We start from the raw sequence: 12,363 nt of genomic DNA, 5'->3' as shown, positions 1-12,363 counted from the left end.
GTGGTGTTTGCTGACTTTTTTGTACAGCTTTGACAGTGCTACTGTATCGTTTTTGACACGCAAAGACCCAAACGGCGTTCCTTAGTATGCTATTAGCTTCTTGACATACATTGACGCTATTACATTGTAACTCCGGTAGGGCAACATCTGAAAAATAGAGCTTTTGGTAGTGTTAACCGGTGCTCGACCAGTCGGCGAACAGTTGATTTTCAAGGGCAACGAATTCCATTATCTTAGCTTTAATAGATTTTGCCTTTGAGTTGTCTCTGAAATTTTGTTACTCTTTCAAATGACTGTTTGACAGCTCGATCGGCTCGATTAAATTGATTTTATTTATGTATTATATTATGTTAAAATAAAAGTGTTCATTGTTCATTCAGTATTGTTGTAATTGTCATCATTACAAATATATATATATAAATAAATAAATAGGCCGATTAATCGGTATCGGCTTTTTTTGGCCCTCCAATAATTGGTATTGGCGTAGAAAAATCATAAAATCGGTCGACCTCTAGTATGCACGTCAGCTTTCACATTGGTTTTGCACATCTGGCGTTAAACTAGACATTGGCCGATACCGATGTTGGCATTTTCAGCTAATATTGGCCAATTCCAATATGTTCACCGATATATCGTGCATCCCTAATTACGAGCTCTGTCCTCTCACTCTTTCAAGTTTATTTTTCTAGACATTTTGCCAAGAAGCAGATTGAGGTTGTGAAAATACAACCAACATTAGGCAGACATGAAAATAGGACAACTTAGGGAAAGTCAACACTCATGATGTTAGTTCTTCTTTTCCCCACAACATTTTCTATGTTAGGTTTATATGAGTTTGTGGGGAAGGCCTAATGAACACAGTTGCCACCCAACATCTTCCTGAGGCAACATCAAGGCCAATAATGCTAACATTTTCCCTAGGCAGGAGGGCATCCAATTACATGGTGTAATGGTCATAATAAACTAATGGTATAGGAGACACTGCCAATAAACAACAGCTTTAAAAAAGGCCTGGCTCTCATAATGAATGGTTCCTTGCCCTTACCTTCCTGTAACGTTGAACAGAAGAGGCACTCAATGCAAAACAGTCTTCTTTCAGTCTCAAATTGGGAGACAGTACATCTAAAAAATAATCCAAGGTTTCCCCAGATGGGTCACCATTGCAAAACTCTTGTCTTCATGAAGCAGACAGAGGGAGGCAGCGGAGGACATTCAACCTTTCTCCTCAATCCTGGGCTACAACATTACTTAGCCTAACTGTCAGACACTAGAATACTTGTTGAGGATCACTGTTTGAGTCAAAGTGCAATGCAGTTCTATACCGGCCCATGTCTCATGAACCCTGGCAAGACAGAAGTGACTCAGATACCAAGAGAATGAAAGTGGCGGAAGAAAGAGAGGTGTTTGTATGCTCTAACCCAAACAGAAATCTCCAAAACAAGCAAAACCAATTAAAAGGGTTCTGTTGTTGACAAGGATGCTGCTGCTTTTGCATATGAGAGGTCAAAGACAGGCAGAAACTGCTTCGCCAATAGAAATCCTCGATCACGCTTGTAGGCGATGTCATTGCGACGTTGGCTAGCTAAGCTCATGCGTAGAAACACGTCAGCAGGTCTAACGGTCGTCTGGCGCCAAACTTCGCATGTGCAGGCCGTCAAAGCAAAGGCACTCAATATAAAGTTGTTTTTGACAAAAATCATAACGTGCTAGTATGTCAATTTAAGTAAAAACATGTTCAACTACTTATTAAGACATTGACTTGAATCTAGGTTGTGCCTTTAGATTGAGAAAATTAACTACTAAGGGAGAATTTCACTGCTCTCATTGACTTCTCAAACCCCAAACCCCAGCCTGTCTGCTTAGTCTATTTCGCAGCCGTTTCTGGAAGTCTCGCGATGTTGCGCCTCTGGGTCTATAAACACTTGTGGCGTGGTAGCTTAACAACCTCACTGTTGGGGGGGCGCTCATGTTTTTGGTGTATGCACAGTTTGCCACAGCCTCCTCCTACAGAGGAAGTAATTACCCTGCACACATTCATCTGAAGAGATGAGCATCAAGATATTTTTACACCGCTCACCAAAACACGAATTCACGACCTTAAAGCGGCAATCAGCAGTTAAAACAATAACAAAGTGACCTCCCCACCAGTTTCAGTAAAAAGTTAAGGGATGGGCCTTGAGAAATCTAACCACTCAAATTCATAGACAGAGCTATGGATGCAAGGATTCACCATCCATGATATCAAAATGATAGTTTTAACCATGTTTGAAGGCTATATAGCATTTGTATTTACTTTGTTGACAAACAGTGGGAGTAAAACATGTTTATAGTTTGGGTTCTGATGGGGTACGACAGTTGAACTTAGGTCATGAGACATTTATAAGTTAAATTCTTCAAGAATCAATGGGCATATATAATTTACACTGAGTGTACAAAACATTAAGAAAATCTGCTCTTTTCATGACAAACTGACCAGGTGCATCCAGTTGAATCCTATGATCCCTTATTGATGTCACTTCAAATCAGTGTAGATGAAGGGGAAGAGATGGGTTAAAGAAGGATTTTTATGCCTTGAGACAATTCAGACATGAATTGTGTGTGCCATTCAGAGGGTGAATAGGCAAGACAAAAGATTTAAGTGCCTTTGAACAGGGTATGGCAGTAGGTGCCAGGCGCATCGGTTTGTGTCAAGAACTGCAACACTGCTGGGTTTTTCAATAGTTTCCCGTGTGCTTCAAGAATGGTTCACCACCAAAAGAACATCCAGCCAACTTGACAACTGTGGAAAACATTGGCATGAACACGGGACATTATCCCGGTGTAACGCTTTCGACACCTTGTAGATTTCATGTTCTGAGGGCAAAAGAAAAGGTGGGGGGGTGCAACTCAATATTAGGAAGGTGTTTGTAATGTTTTGTACACTCAGTGTATAAGTCTAAAACGTATGTAGAAACTGCTGATTGCCCCTTTAACTGAAGGAAGCATTGCATGAAAGACAGAGGATTGCATAATTCAACCAGACAGGAAGAAAAGATCCGCCTCAAGCATTTCAGCTATTAAAGTGAAAGTATGACTGCCAAGCTCATGATTCACTACACCTTGGACCATGTAGCACAGGTTGTATGAGAGGATAAGCCCACCCTCACTGTATATGTGAGACATTTGACACTCACCACCACAGCAGGTGTTTATGTAAGCCGACGTACAGTACAGCTACAGGCCTATGCCTCCTCAATGAGAATGAATGTCACCAGTGACCAGACACCTCCAAAATAATTTAGGCTACTACTTCACTACACCCAACTCTCTGCTCTCCATTCTCTGAGCTGATGCCCACTCTGCAGCCAGCCCCAATCACCAAGGGCCAGACAGCCAGAAAAAAATATGTTGAGTCCTTGGTACTGACAGGTACCATTGCACTGTAGTCGTTTTTCAATACTAGAAAATGAAAGTTTGTTACTAGAATTTGTTACTTTCGGTACTTCTGTCAGTGTCAAATGTGCCTAACGTCGTCTACTGATTGAGAGTGGATCAAGTATGTCTGTATCAGGTCAGCCGATGTCCCCTTACAGCGAGAGAGCACCGTCCCTGCTCCACTTACTCTTTGCTAGCTCTAGCCTGGCCTGAGGAACCACTGCACTCATTAGCATTACATGCTAAAACACTTGCAAGAAGATACCGGTAGCTTCAGAGAAGCGCAGCGGTCTAAGGCACTGCATCTCAGTGCTAGAGGCGTCACTACAGACCCTGGTTCGATTCCAGGCTGTATCACAACCGGACGTGATTGGGAGTCCCATAAGGCAGCGCACAAATGGCCCAGCGTCGTCCGGGTTAGGGTTTGGCTGGGGTAGGTCTTCATTGTAAATAAGAATTTGTTCTTAACTAACTTGCCTAGTTAAATAAATACAAATTAAAATTATAGGCCAACTTTCCTTGCTAGCTGAAGCAAACATCAATTCACTACCCTAGTACCATGCTTCTGATATGCAAATGTTAGCGCAAAATATTGCTGATTTCAAAGCTGATTGACACCAAAAACATAACATTTTCATCGTCTCCCCCAATTCACATATCATCTTTGCTCTAGCCTCGAACTGACTGTGTGAATGAAGTCAAGGGTCTTAAAGAGAGAGCGCAAACTTTTAGAATGAAAGAAAAGCAGCAAATGATGTTGATCAGTATAATAAAATAAGTCCCAAATGGAAGGGAAACAGATTGTTTTTCATCTGTAGCCACATGGAATCAGCAAAACAAGCTCAATAACTCAATGCATGCACATACTCCTATTGAATATGCATTCCCCTGTACTGTGGACAGTCCTAGGGTACATCTAGATTTACCCAGTCTATCAATAGACTAAAGCCCTCAAATTCAACTCTGGACCTTGAAGCCAGTTCCAACTTCCAAAAAGGTCTAAACCATTCAATTGAGACAGGGCTGAAATCCCAAATTGTGCTCTATATTCATTGGCTATGTCATAGCTAATTTGCAATGATGAATATTGATACATTACTAGCTCAAACACTTTGAATCTGCAAAAATGACAAAATTAGTTGGTGATGGGGATTTCAGATCGAAAGTTGAGGGACAAAAAGCAAACATTATCCCCATTATCTGATAGGTGGGGTGGTAGATGCAGAGTCTCCCTTATGGCTGAGCAAGTCCCGACATATACACATAATTTACACACACAGTGAGAGAGGTCAGCTCAGACAGATTCAGCTTAGAGGCGCCCAGCTCATAAACTCCATTAGCTGCAGATTAGAATGGAAAACGAATGTGTTTATACAACAAATGTCAGTGCATCGAATCTTATCGTTTCGTTCCTCTAATCAAACCAAATCGCACCGAGTCGTTCAAAATCAAAACATATTGTTCCTGTATCGTATTGGAGCCCATGTATCTGGATATGTACTGAATCGTCAAGAAAGGGAAAGTTGCACAAGTTGGGGGGGGGGGGGGGGGGGGGGGGCGGGTAACCTCTCCTTTTGGTAACCTTTCGAAACAAGCCATTTGACCTAATGGCCTCCGATGATATAGTGGCATGATGGCACTACTACAGTCGATATGGTACCCTTCCCCAGATCTGTGCCTCGACACAATCCTGTCTCAGAACTCTACTGACAATTTCGTCGACCTTGGATTTGCTCTGACATGCACTGTCAACTGTGGGACCTTGTATAGACTGGTGTGTGTGTGTGCGCCTTTCCAAATCATGTCCAATCAATTGAAATTACCACAGGTAGACTCAAAACAAGTTGTATAAACATCTCTAGGATGATCAATGGAAACAGGATTCATCCATGTTTTTCATCCATGTCAGAATAAGGCTGTAACGTAACAAACATTGGAAAAGGGGAAGGGGTCTAAATAGTTTCCGAATGCACTGTATATGTAAAATCCCAATAGAGAATACCAACAAAATGCTAAAGAGCGCATTGTAAACATGTTGTACAGTTTCTGAACTAAACTATACAAGTAACTCAAAAATACTACTCACTCATTTTGTTGCACACAAAACAAATATTTTCCAGCAAGGCTCTTGATCCAGGATGTGATTCTCTGCTGCTACCAAGCTAATGCTTGATTTTGGAATAAGCTAACCACTTAGTTAGATAGCTAACTAGCTACTAAATTTACACACCAAATGCACAACTGCAGACATTTTGCACATTTTAGACTGTTAACATACGTTATAAGATATCTAGCTGGCAAACATTTAGTTGTGAATTCCATAGTGTAATTAGATCCCCTGGCGCATGCTGCACAACAGTGAGTGACTCACAAAGCTCCGATCTCTCGTCGTAGTTGCTTGTAAACAAACACCATGTGACACGTGACTAGGGACTACCGTAAGCTTCATAAAAATGTGACAGGATAACTATATTACGCAATGTTCTTTATCTCCTATAGTATTGCACAAGTTGACTGCAGGTATTTACTTCAAAAGTATCTACAAATATTAAAATGTATAAAACAGTATTGAAAAACCATCCCTTGGCTTTTTCCAAATACCCTGGCATATGGTATACTGCCCAAGCCTAATTCATGACATGCACAATTGCTTGGGACTGTTGTGAATGTGCTCTCTAAACCAGAGCAAAAGGGCAGTCTAACCAAAGCATGTCCAGTGCACTGCATTTACAGAATACAGGGAGGGCCCTTATCAATCCAACAGCAACCAGGTTGCTTCAGTCTAACCTTTGTTAGGGGACCTTAACCTTCAAGTGAAGGTGTGGGACATTCCACTGTGTAAATGATTACAGTGAAGCCACCTGTAGATAGGCTAGATTATAACCTTGTGCAGGTGAGAGCTTAAATAAATAAAAAAAACACTGGTTTGAGGGACAAAAAAAATAAAAACCTCTACTCTTAAAATGGCAAATAATTATTCAGCGACTATTCTCTACCGAGAACCTTGGAGGGAAAGCTTTAGTCCTTGCCATAACTTTGCTGACTAAGAAAAGCTAGTAAAAAAAGCATTAGGCAGAAAGGATGTTAACTTTGACTAGAGGGGAAGCCACCCCAGATTGTTGTGGACTAGGCTACATAAAACCTCTGAATCGATTTAATGGAGCAGGCGATGGATCATGGGATTTGATTTGACAGAAATCATTGAAAGATTGTCAAAGACAAAGTGCCTGACCCAAATGAACTTGGCTTAAACCTTTGAGGTCACCACCCTTTGACTTCAGCTGCCTCTCAGGCCAAAAGTTGACACGCTATATATGATCAAAGTACCTTTTTGTCTCAACATTATTTTTTAGGCTAGGCCTATAGGTTGACAACATCATTTCCACCTCTACAATTTCCAGTACAGGCAGCGTGGGAGCTTTAGTAAGTCTATGCATTAGCTCAGACCACTCACAGGGTTGTAAAATCACCATGGAGATCAAGAGTCCGACTGACACGCCTCTTTCCGACCGAGTTGTAGTAGAGGTCAAAGGGCACTGTGTCATGTGGTTGATCCTTAAGCTCTCTGCTTCTATGTGGAGAAGTTGTTGTTACTTATACCACTCACTCAGAAAGCTATGATCGCTCCCTCAGCAGCAGGCAACAGCATTCACTACAGATTGATGTTTAATGTGAAAAAAGGGTAGCTGAGCTCCATATGGGGTTTGAGTATGAACACATTATATTTTCTGATGACATGTGAAATGGCTGCTCTTCCAGGTTTTTGGTAGTGCTCGTTAAACTCAACCATGGTGTGTGTCTGTAGGAGCATTAACAGCGAAGAGTTATCTACACAGGAATGCACCATAACATCTGTTACACTCATTCAGATGTGCATATGCGTTCATCATATTCACTTCTGGGACATTTTAATAGAAAAGGTAGCAGAGAACGGTAAAAAGGTTGAGTGGTAAGGCTTGCAGTTAGTTTTATTTTAAAGTGGCTGTCTGCTAATAGCAAGAAAAAACTAGGCTACTCACAGCCCATTTTGCTAACTGTTTGTTTACCTCCATGTGGATAAAAGTGAAGTTGTCACAAGTGAAATCCTCTCACAGAGACATAAAGAGAATAAATTAGAAGTAAAAAGGCACTGCAAAAGTGAGTCTGAATTGTGCCTTTTCAAAAACGCCAGGTGGGAGGTAGGCACAACAAATGCAGAAGTGAAATGCTTACATAATATGAAAAACCCTCCTGTTGCGACAGAAAACTATTAACTATCACATTATAGGCCTTCGTGACAGAACTACTTCCTGGTGAGAAAGATAAACACAATTGACATACACTACACCGATAACTTTAGCAAGCTAAACAATACCTGTGATCTACTAAAGCGACGGCAACCTATTTGTTTCAGAGTGGGAACTATTCTAGTGTATTTAATCTGCATCCATTTATAAACAGAGCCATATTGGATTACAGGAACCAGAGCAACATCCTGTACCGGTGCGGCAGAGCAGCAAGTTGCCTGAGGCTGGAAGGAGTCCTCCTGGGCAAGTCGACTGCATTTAGCCTCACCTAGGCCTAGCTCGTAGAAAACTGGTTTTACATCATTAAGCTAAAAAAAAAGGGATAAAACCGCTGTCAAACAACTTATTGTAGGTGCTTCTTTTCAGATGCACATTTTATGCTTTGCCTCTGACCACGTGAAACTACTCGGGGGGGGGGGGGGAATGACAGCACCTGCATTCAATAGGCAATGGCCTATTGACACACTTGCACAACGTTGTCCTTTTGCCCTAAACCATCTAGGCTACTCTACAGTTAGGAGAGAGTGAGCAGCATCAGGCACTGGGTAGTCGTTTGTGTGTGTGTGTGTTTCGTAACAGAGCAAAAGCAACCGCTAGATTGCTCAATACCTCTAATTTTGACAAAATTGTACAAGGCTGATGCTCTGACCAGGTGAAAAACTAGCTAGCTGATGTCGTAATCGCAATTTCTTAATCCTGGTCCTGGCAACTGAAAGAGTTGCATATTTTAGCCTTAGCACTACACACCTGATTCAAATCCTCAAAGCTTGATGAGTTAATCATTTGAATCAGTTGTGTAGTGCTAAGGAAAAGATATGCCATAAGCAGACGCATTTAGCCAAAGTAACTTGCAGTACGCATGCATACATTTACGCGAGGTTGGTCCTGGGAATCGTACCCACTATTCTGCCGTTGGTGGTGCCATGCTTTACAAACTGAGCAAGGAAAAACAAACAAAAAAGGTACACACCTTTGCCTCCCCAGGACGAGGATAAAGTACATTTAATGATAGCTGAGCCGTCATTGTGGTGGTGTTCTGCATTCAAGTTTCTACAAGTTTAAATGGTGATTGATATTTGTCATGATTACTAGTTAGCTAGCTAAGTGAGTTGAATCTATTTATGGCCGTTCTAAGCTCTCTAGTTACTTAAGTACTGGATGTGGTGATAAACAACAAAACGGCTAGCTATCTAAATTCTGTCTAATTAACTAGCCCAATAATGGACTAAAGGAGCATAGCGTTAATCTCTATTGCATTCCACAGTGCCCTCTGCCACCTGGACAAGAGGAACACCTATGTGAGAATGCTGTTTATTGACTACATCTCAGCATTCCAACACCATAGTGCATTCCAAGCTCATCAATAAGCTCAGGACCGTGGGACTGAACACATCCCTCTGCAACTGGATCCTGGACTTCCTGGCGGGCCGCTCCCATGTGGTGAGGGTAGGCAATAACACATCCACCACGCTGACCTCCAACATTGAGGCCCCTCGGGGGTGCGTGCTCAGTCCCCTCCTGTAGCCATGCACAACTCCAACACCATCATTAAGTTTGCTGACGACACAAATGTGGTAGGCCTGATCACCAACGATGATGAGACAGCCTATAGGGAGGTGACTAAGCAGTGTGGTGCCAGGACAACAATCTCTCCCTCAACATCAGCAAGACAAAGTAGCTGATTGTGGACTACAGGAAACAGAGGGTCGAGAGCTTCAAGTTCCTCGGTGTCCACATTGCTAAGGAACTATCATGGTCTAAACAGTCATGAAGAAGGCGCAACAATGCCTCTTAGAATGCACGACAACGCCTCTTCCCCCTCAGGAGGGTGAAAAGATTTGGCAATAGATACATGATGATACCAGTATCGCAAAAGGCGCTGGCAAGGAAACAAAACACAAAGCAGATTCAACTTATTCAGGAAAACATACCTAATGTTGGAAACAAACATCAGTCATCCAGAGACACATTCATTTATACTGAACTAAAATAAAAAACTACATGTAAAGCGTTGTTCCCATGTTTCATGAACTGAAATAAAAAGATCCCTGGACCTCCACATCCGGCTTCTTCCACTGCGGGATTGACCTGGACAGCTGATGAAACTGAGGAGTATTTCTGACTGTAATAAAGCCCTTTGTGGAGAAAACACATTCCCAGTCTGCGCCCCTGCCCAGTCATGTGAAATCCATAGATTAGGGCCTAACACGGAACCCAAACCGGCTGCGTGCGTGCGCTATTGTGCATAAATGTATCCCCCCCCCCCCCACACACCAAACGCGATCACAACACGCAGGTTAAAATATCAAAACAAACTCTGAACCAATGACATTAATTTGGGGGCAGGTCGAAAAGCATTAAACATGTATGGCAATTTAGCTAGCTAGCTTGCACTTGCTAGCTAACATTAATTTGTCCTATTTAGCTAGCTTGCTGTTGCTAGCTAATTTGTCCTGGGATATAAACATTGAGTTATTTTACCTGAAATGCACAAGGACCTCTTCTCCGACAATTAATCCACACATAAAACGGCCAACCGAATCGTTTCTAGTCATCTCTCCTCCTTCCAGGCTTTTTCATCTTTGAACTTATATGGCGATCTCATCTAAACTTTCATTGTATTTCCACGACAACTGGCAACAAAGTTCATCATTCAATCACCCACGTGGGTATAACCAATGAGGAGATGGCATGTGGGTACCTGCTTCTATAAACCAATGAGGAGATGGGAGAGGCAGGACTTGCAGTGCGATCTGCGTCAGAAATAGGAATGAGTTCTATTTTAGCCCTTGACGTGCGCGAGCAGTGTGGGTGCAATAATTGAATAACATGGATTTCTAAATTTATTTTGCAACGCTCGAGCACGCAACGTGTCTGGTCTGGTCAGCATGTAATGAATTTATTTCAATTAACAGATTTCCTTATATGAACTGTAAATCAGTCAAATTATTGAAATTGTTGCATATTGCATTTATATTTTTGTTCAGTATATTTTCCAACATTTAGCACACAATAGAAAGAGGAGGAAGGGAAGCGCTACTAAGGTACACTATAGTATATTTTGGTAGATAGAAGGTGCTCTTTGGTGAAAGGGGTAAATTGGTCATCAAAAAGAAAGGAGGACCAAGGCACTCTTCATATAATTAATTAAAATGCCTTTATTAGTATGGCATGTTCAATAGAAACAAAGTTGTTTAAAAACCGATGCGTTTCGGCTGCATGGCCTTCGTGGCATTTTAATTAATTATATGAAGAGTGCCTTGGTCCTCCTTTCTTTTTATATAGCACACAATATTTTACATACATCAGGTTTTTAAAGGACCAAAGAGTTTGGTTTGCTTCGCATTTTTATTTTTGACATTGACATTTTTTTGTGATCGCAACAGCCCTTTTTGGCATGGGCCCTCAGATCCTCAAAAAGTTATACAGCTGCACCATTGAAATGATCTTGAATGGTTGCACCACTTGGTATGGCAACTGCTTGGCATCCAACCACAAGGTGTTAATGGTAGTCCGTACAGCCCAGTACATCATTGGGGACGAGCTCCCTGCCATCAGGACCTCTATACTAGTCAGTGTCCTTAAAAAAAAAGTCCCTAAAAATTGTCAAAGACTCCAGCCACCCAGGTCATAGACTGTTCGCTCTGCTACTGCACAGCAAGCAGTACCGATGCACCAAGTCTGGAACCAAAAGGACCCTGAACTGCTTCTACCCCCAAGCCATAAGACTGGTAAATAGTTAACCAAATGGCTTCCCTGACTATCTGCATTGGCCCTTTTTGCACTAACTATTTTGACTCGTCACAAACGCCTCAATCTACCTCAATTACCCCGTACCCCTGCACATTGACTCGGTACTGGTACCCCGTGTATACAGCCAAGTTATCATTACTCACTGTGTATTTATTCCTTGTTTTCTATTATTTATACAATTCTCTGCATTGTTAGGAAGGACCCTTAAGAAAGCATTGATTCTCAATTGCAGTACGGTTCTAGAAAGAGAAATCCCTCTACTTTCATCTCAAAACAAAATAATTTCACAAATTAAAAACACACTTAGTACTATACAATGTTTTAACCGGTTTTAACACAGTTGCACCCGACAGTATTTTTCAGTGACAAGATGTTTGTTGCATCTGTCTTTTGTTTACACACAGGTGTCAGTGACGCAGATAGCTAATTAGCTAGTCCACTGTCTTCCATAAACTAGTGATGTTACGTTTAATACCGGTGCTCCGAGGCAATTGCTAAGCAGTTTATTTTTAAGCAGTGTGCCGATGCTTGTATCGCTTTATCAAAGGCACGTGACCAATGACATCCGAAGCTTCGTTTCATCTAACAAAATCTTATTTTTATTTATTTAACTAGGCAAGTCAGTTAAGAACAAATTCTTATTTACAAAGACGGCGTACCGGGGAACAGTGGGCAGAACGACAGATTTTTACCTTGTCAGCTCTGGGATTCGACGCAGCAACCTTTCGGTTACTGGCCCAAAGCTCTAACCACTAGGCTACCTGGCGCAAACACCTGATTGGCTAGGTATCATCTTCAGAAGACAAAAAGGCTACACTGTGCATGTGGGATGTCATCTATAATAATTTGGCTGTGCTAAATTGTTTTGACTACCAGGTGCCACTAGTGTACACAGTGTTGATCAAAGCCT

At 41.7% G+C, this 12,363-nt stretch overlaps 1 protein-coding gene across 6 annotated transcripts in view; it reads right to left on the bottom strand.

Moving 5' to 3' along the window:
* LOC129838076 (pleckstrin homology domain-containing family F member 2) overlaps window positions 1-12,363 on the bottom strand; it is a 30,113-nt gene that overhangs the window by 13,917 nt on the left and 3,833 nt on the right. Inside the window, exon 1 of one of the 6 annotated variants that reach the window (XM_055904769.1) lies at window positions 5,501-6,258. The exons of 4 other annotated variants lie outside the window; for them this stretch is intronic. Coding sequence is in view for 1 of the 2 variants with exons in the window: in XM_055904771.1 (XP_055760746.1) it covers window positions 5,501-5,504 (4 nt within the window). In the remaining variant the exon portion in view is untranslated. Of the gene's footprint in view, window positions 1-5,500; window positions 6,259-12,363 lie in introns of those variants that run through there. One more of the 6 variants, XM_055904771.1, reaches the window with a different exon arrangement.

The sequence above is a fragment of the Salvelinus fontinalis genome, chromosome 38 (assembly GCF_029448725.1).
Source record: "Salvelinus fontinalis isolate EN_2023a chromosome 38, ASM2944872v1, whole genome shotgun sequence".
NCBI lineage: Eukaryota > Metazoa > Chordata > Actinopteri > Salmoniformes > Salmonidae > Salvelinus > Salvelinus fontinalis.
This window is presented reverse-complemented; position numbering and strand designations above follow the sequence as displayed.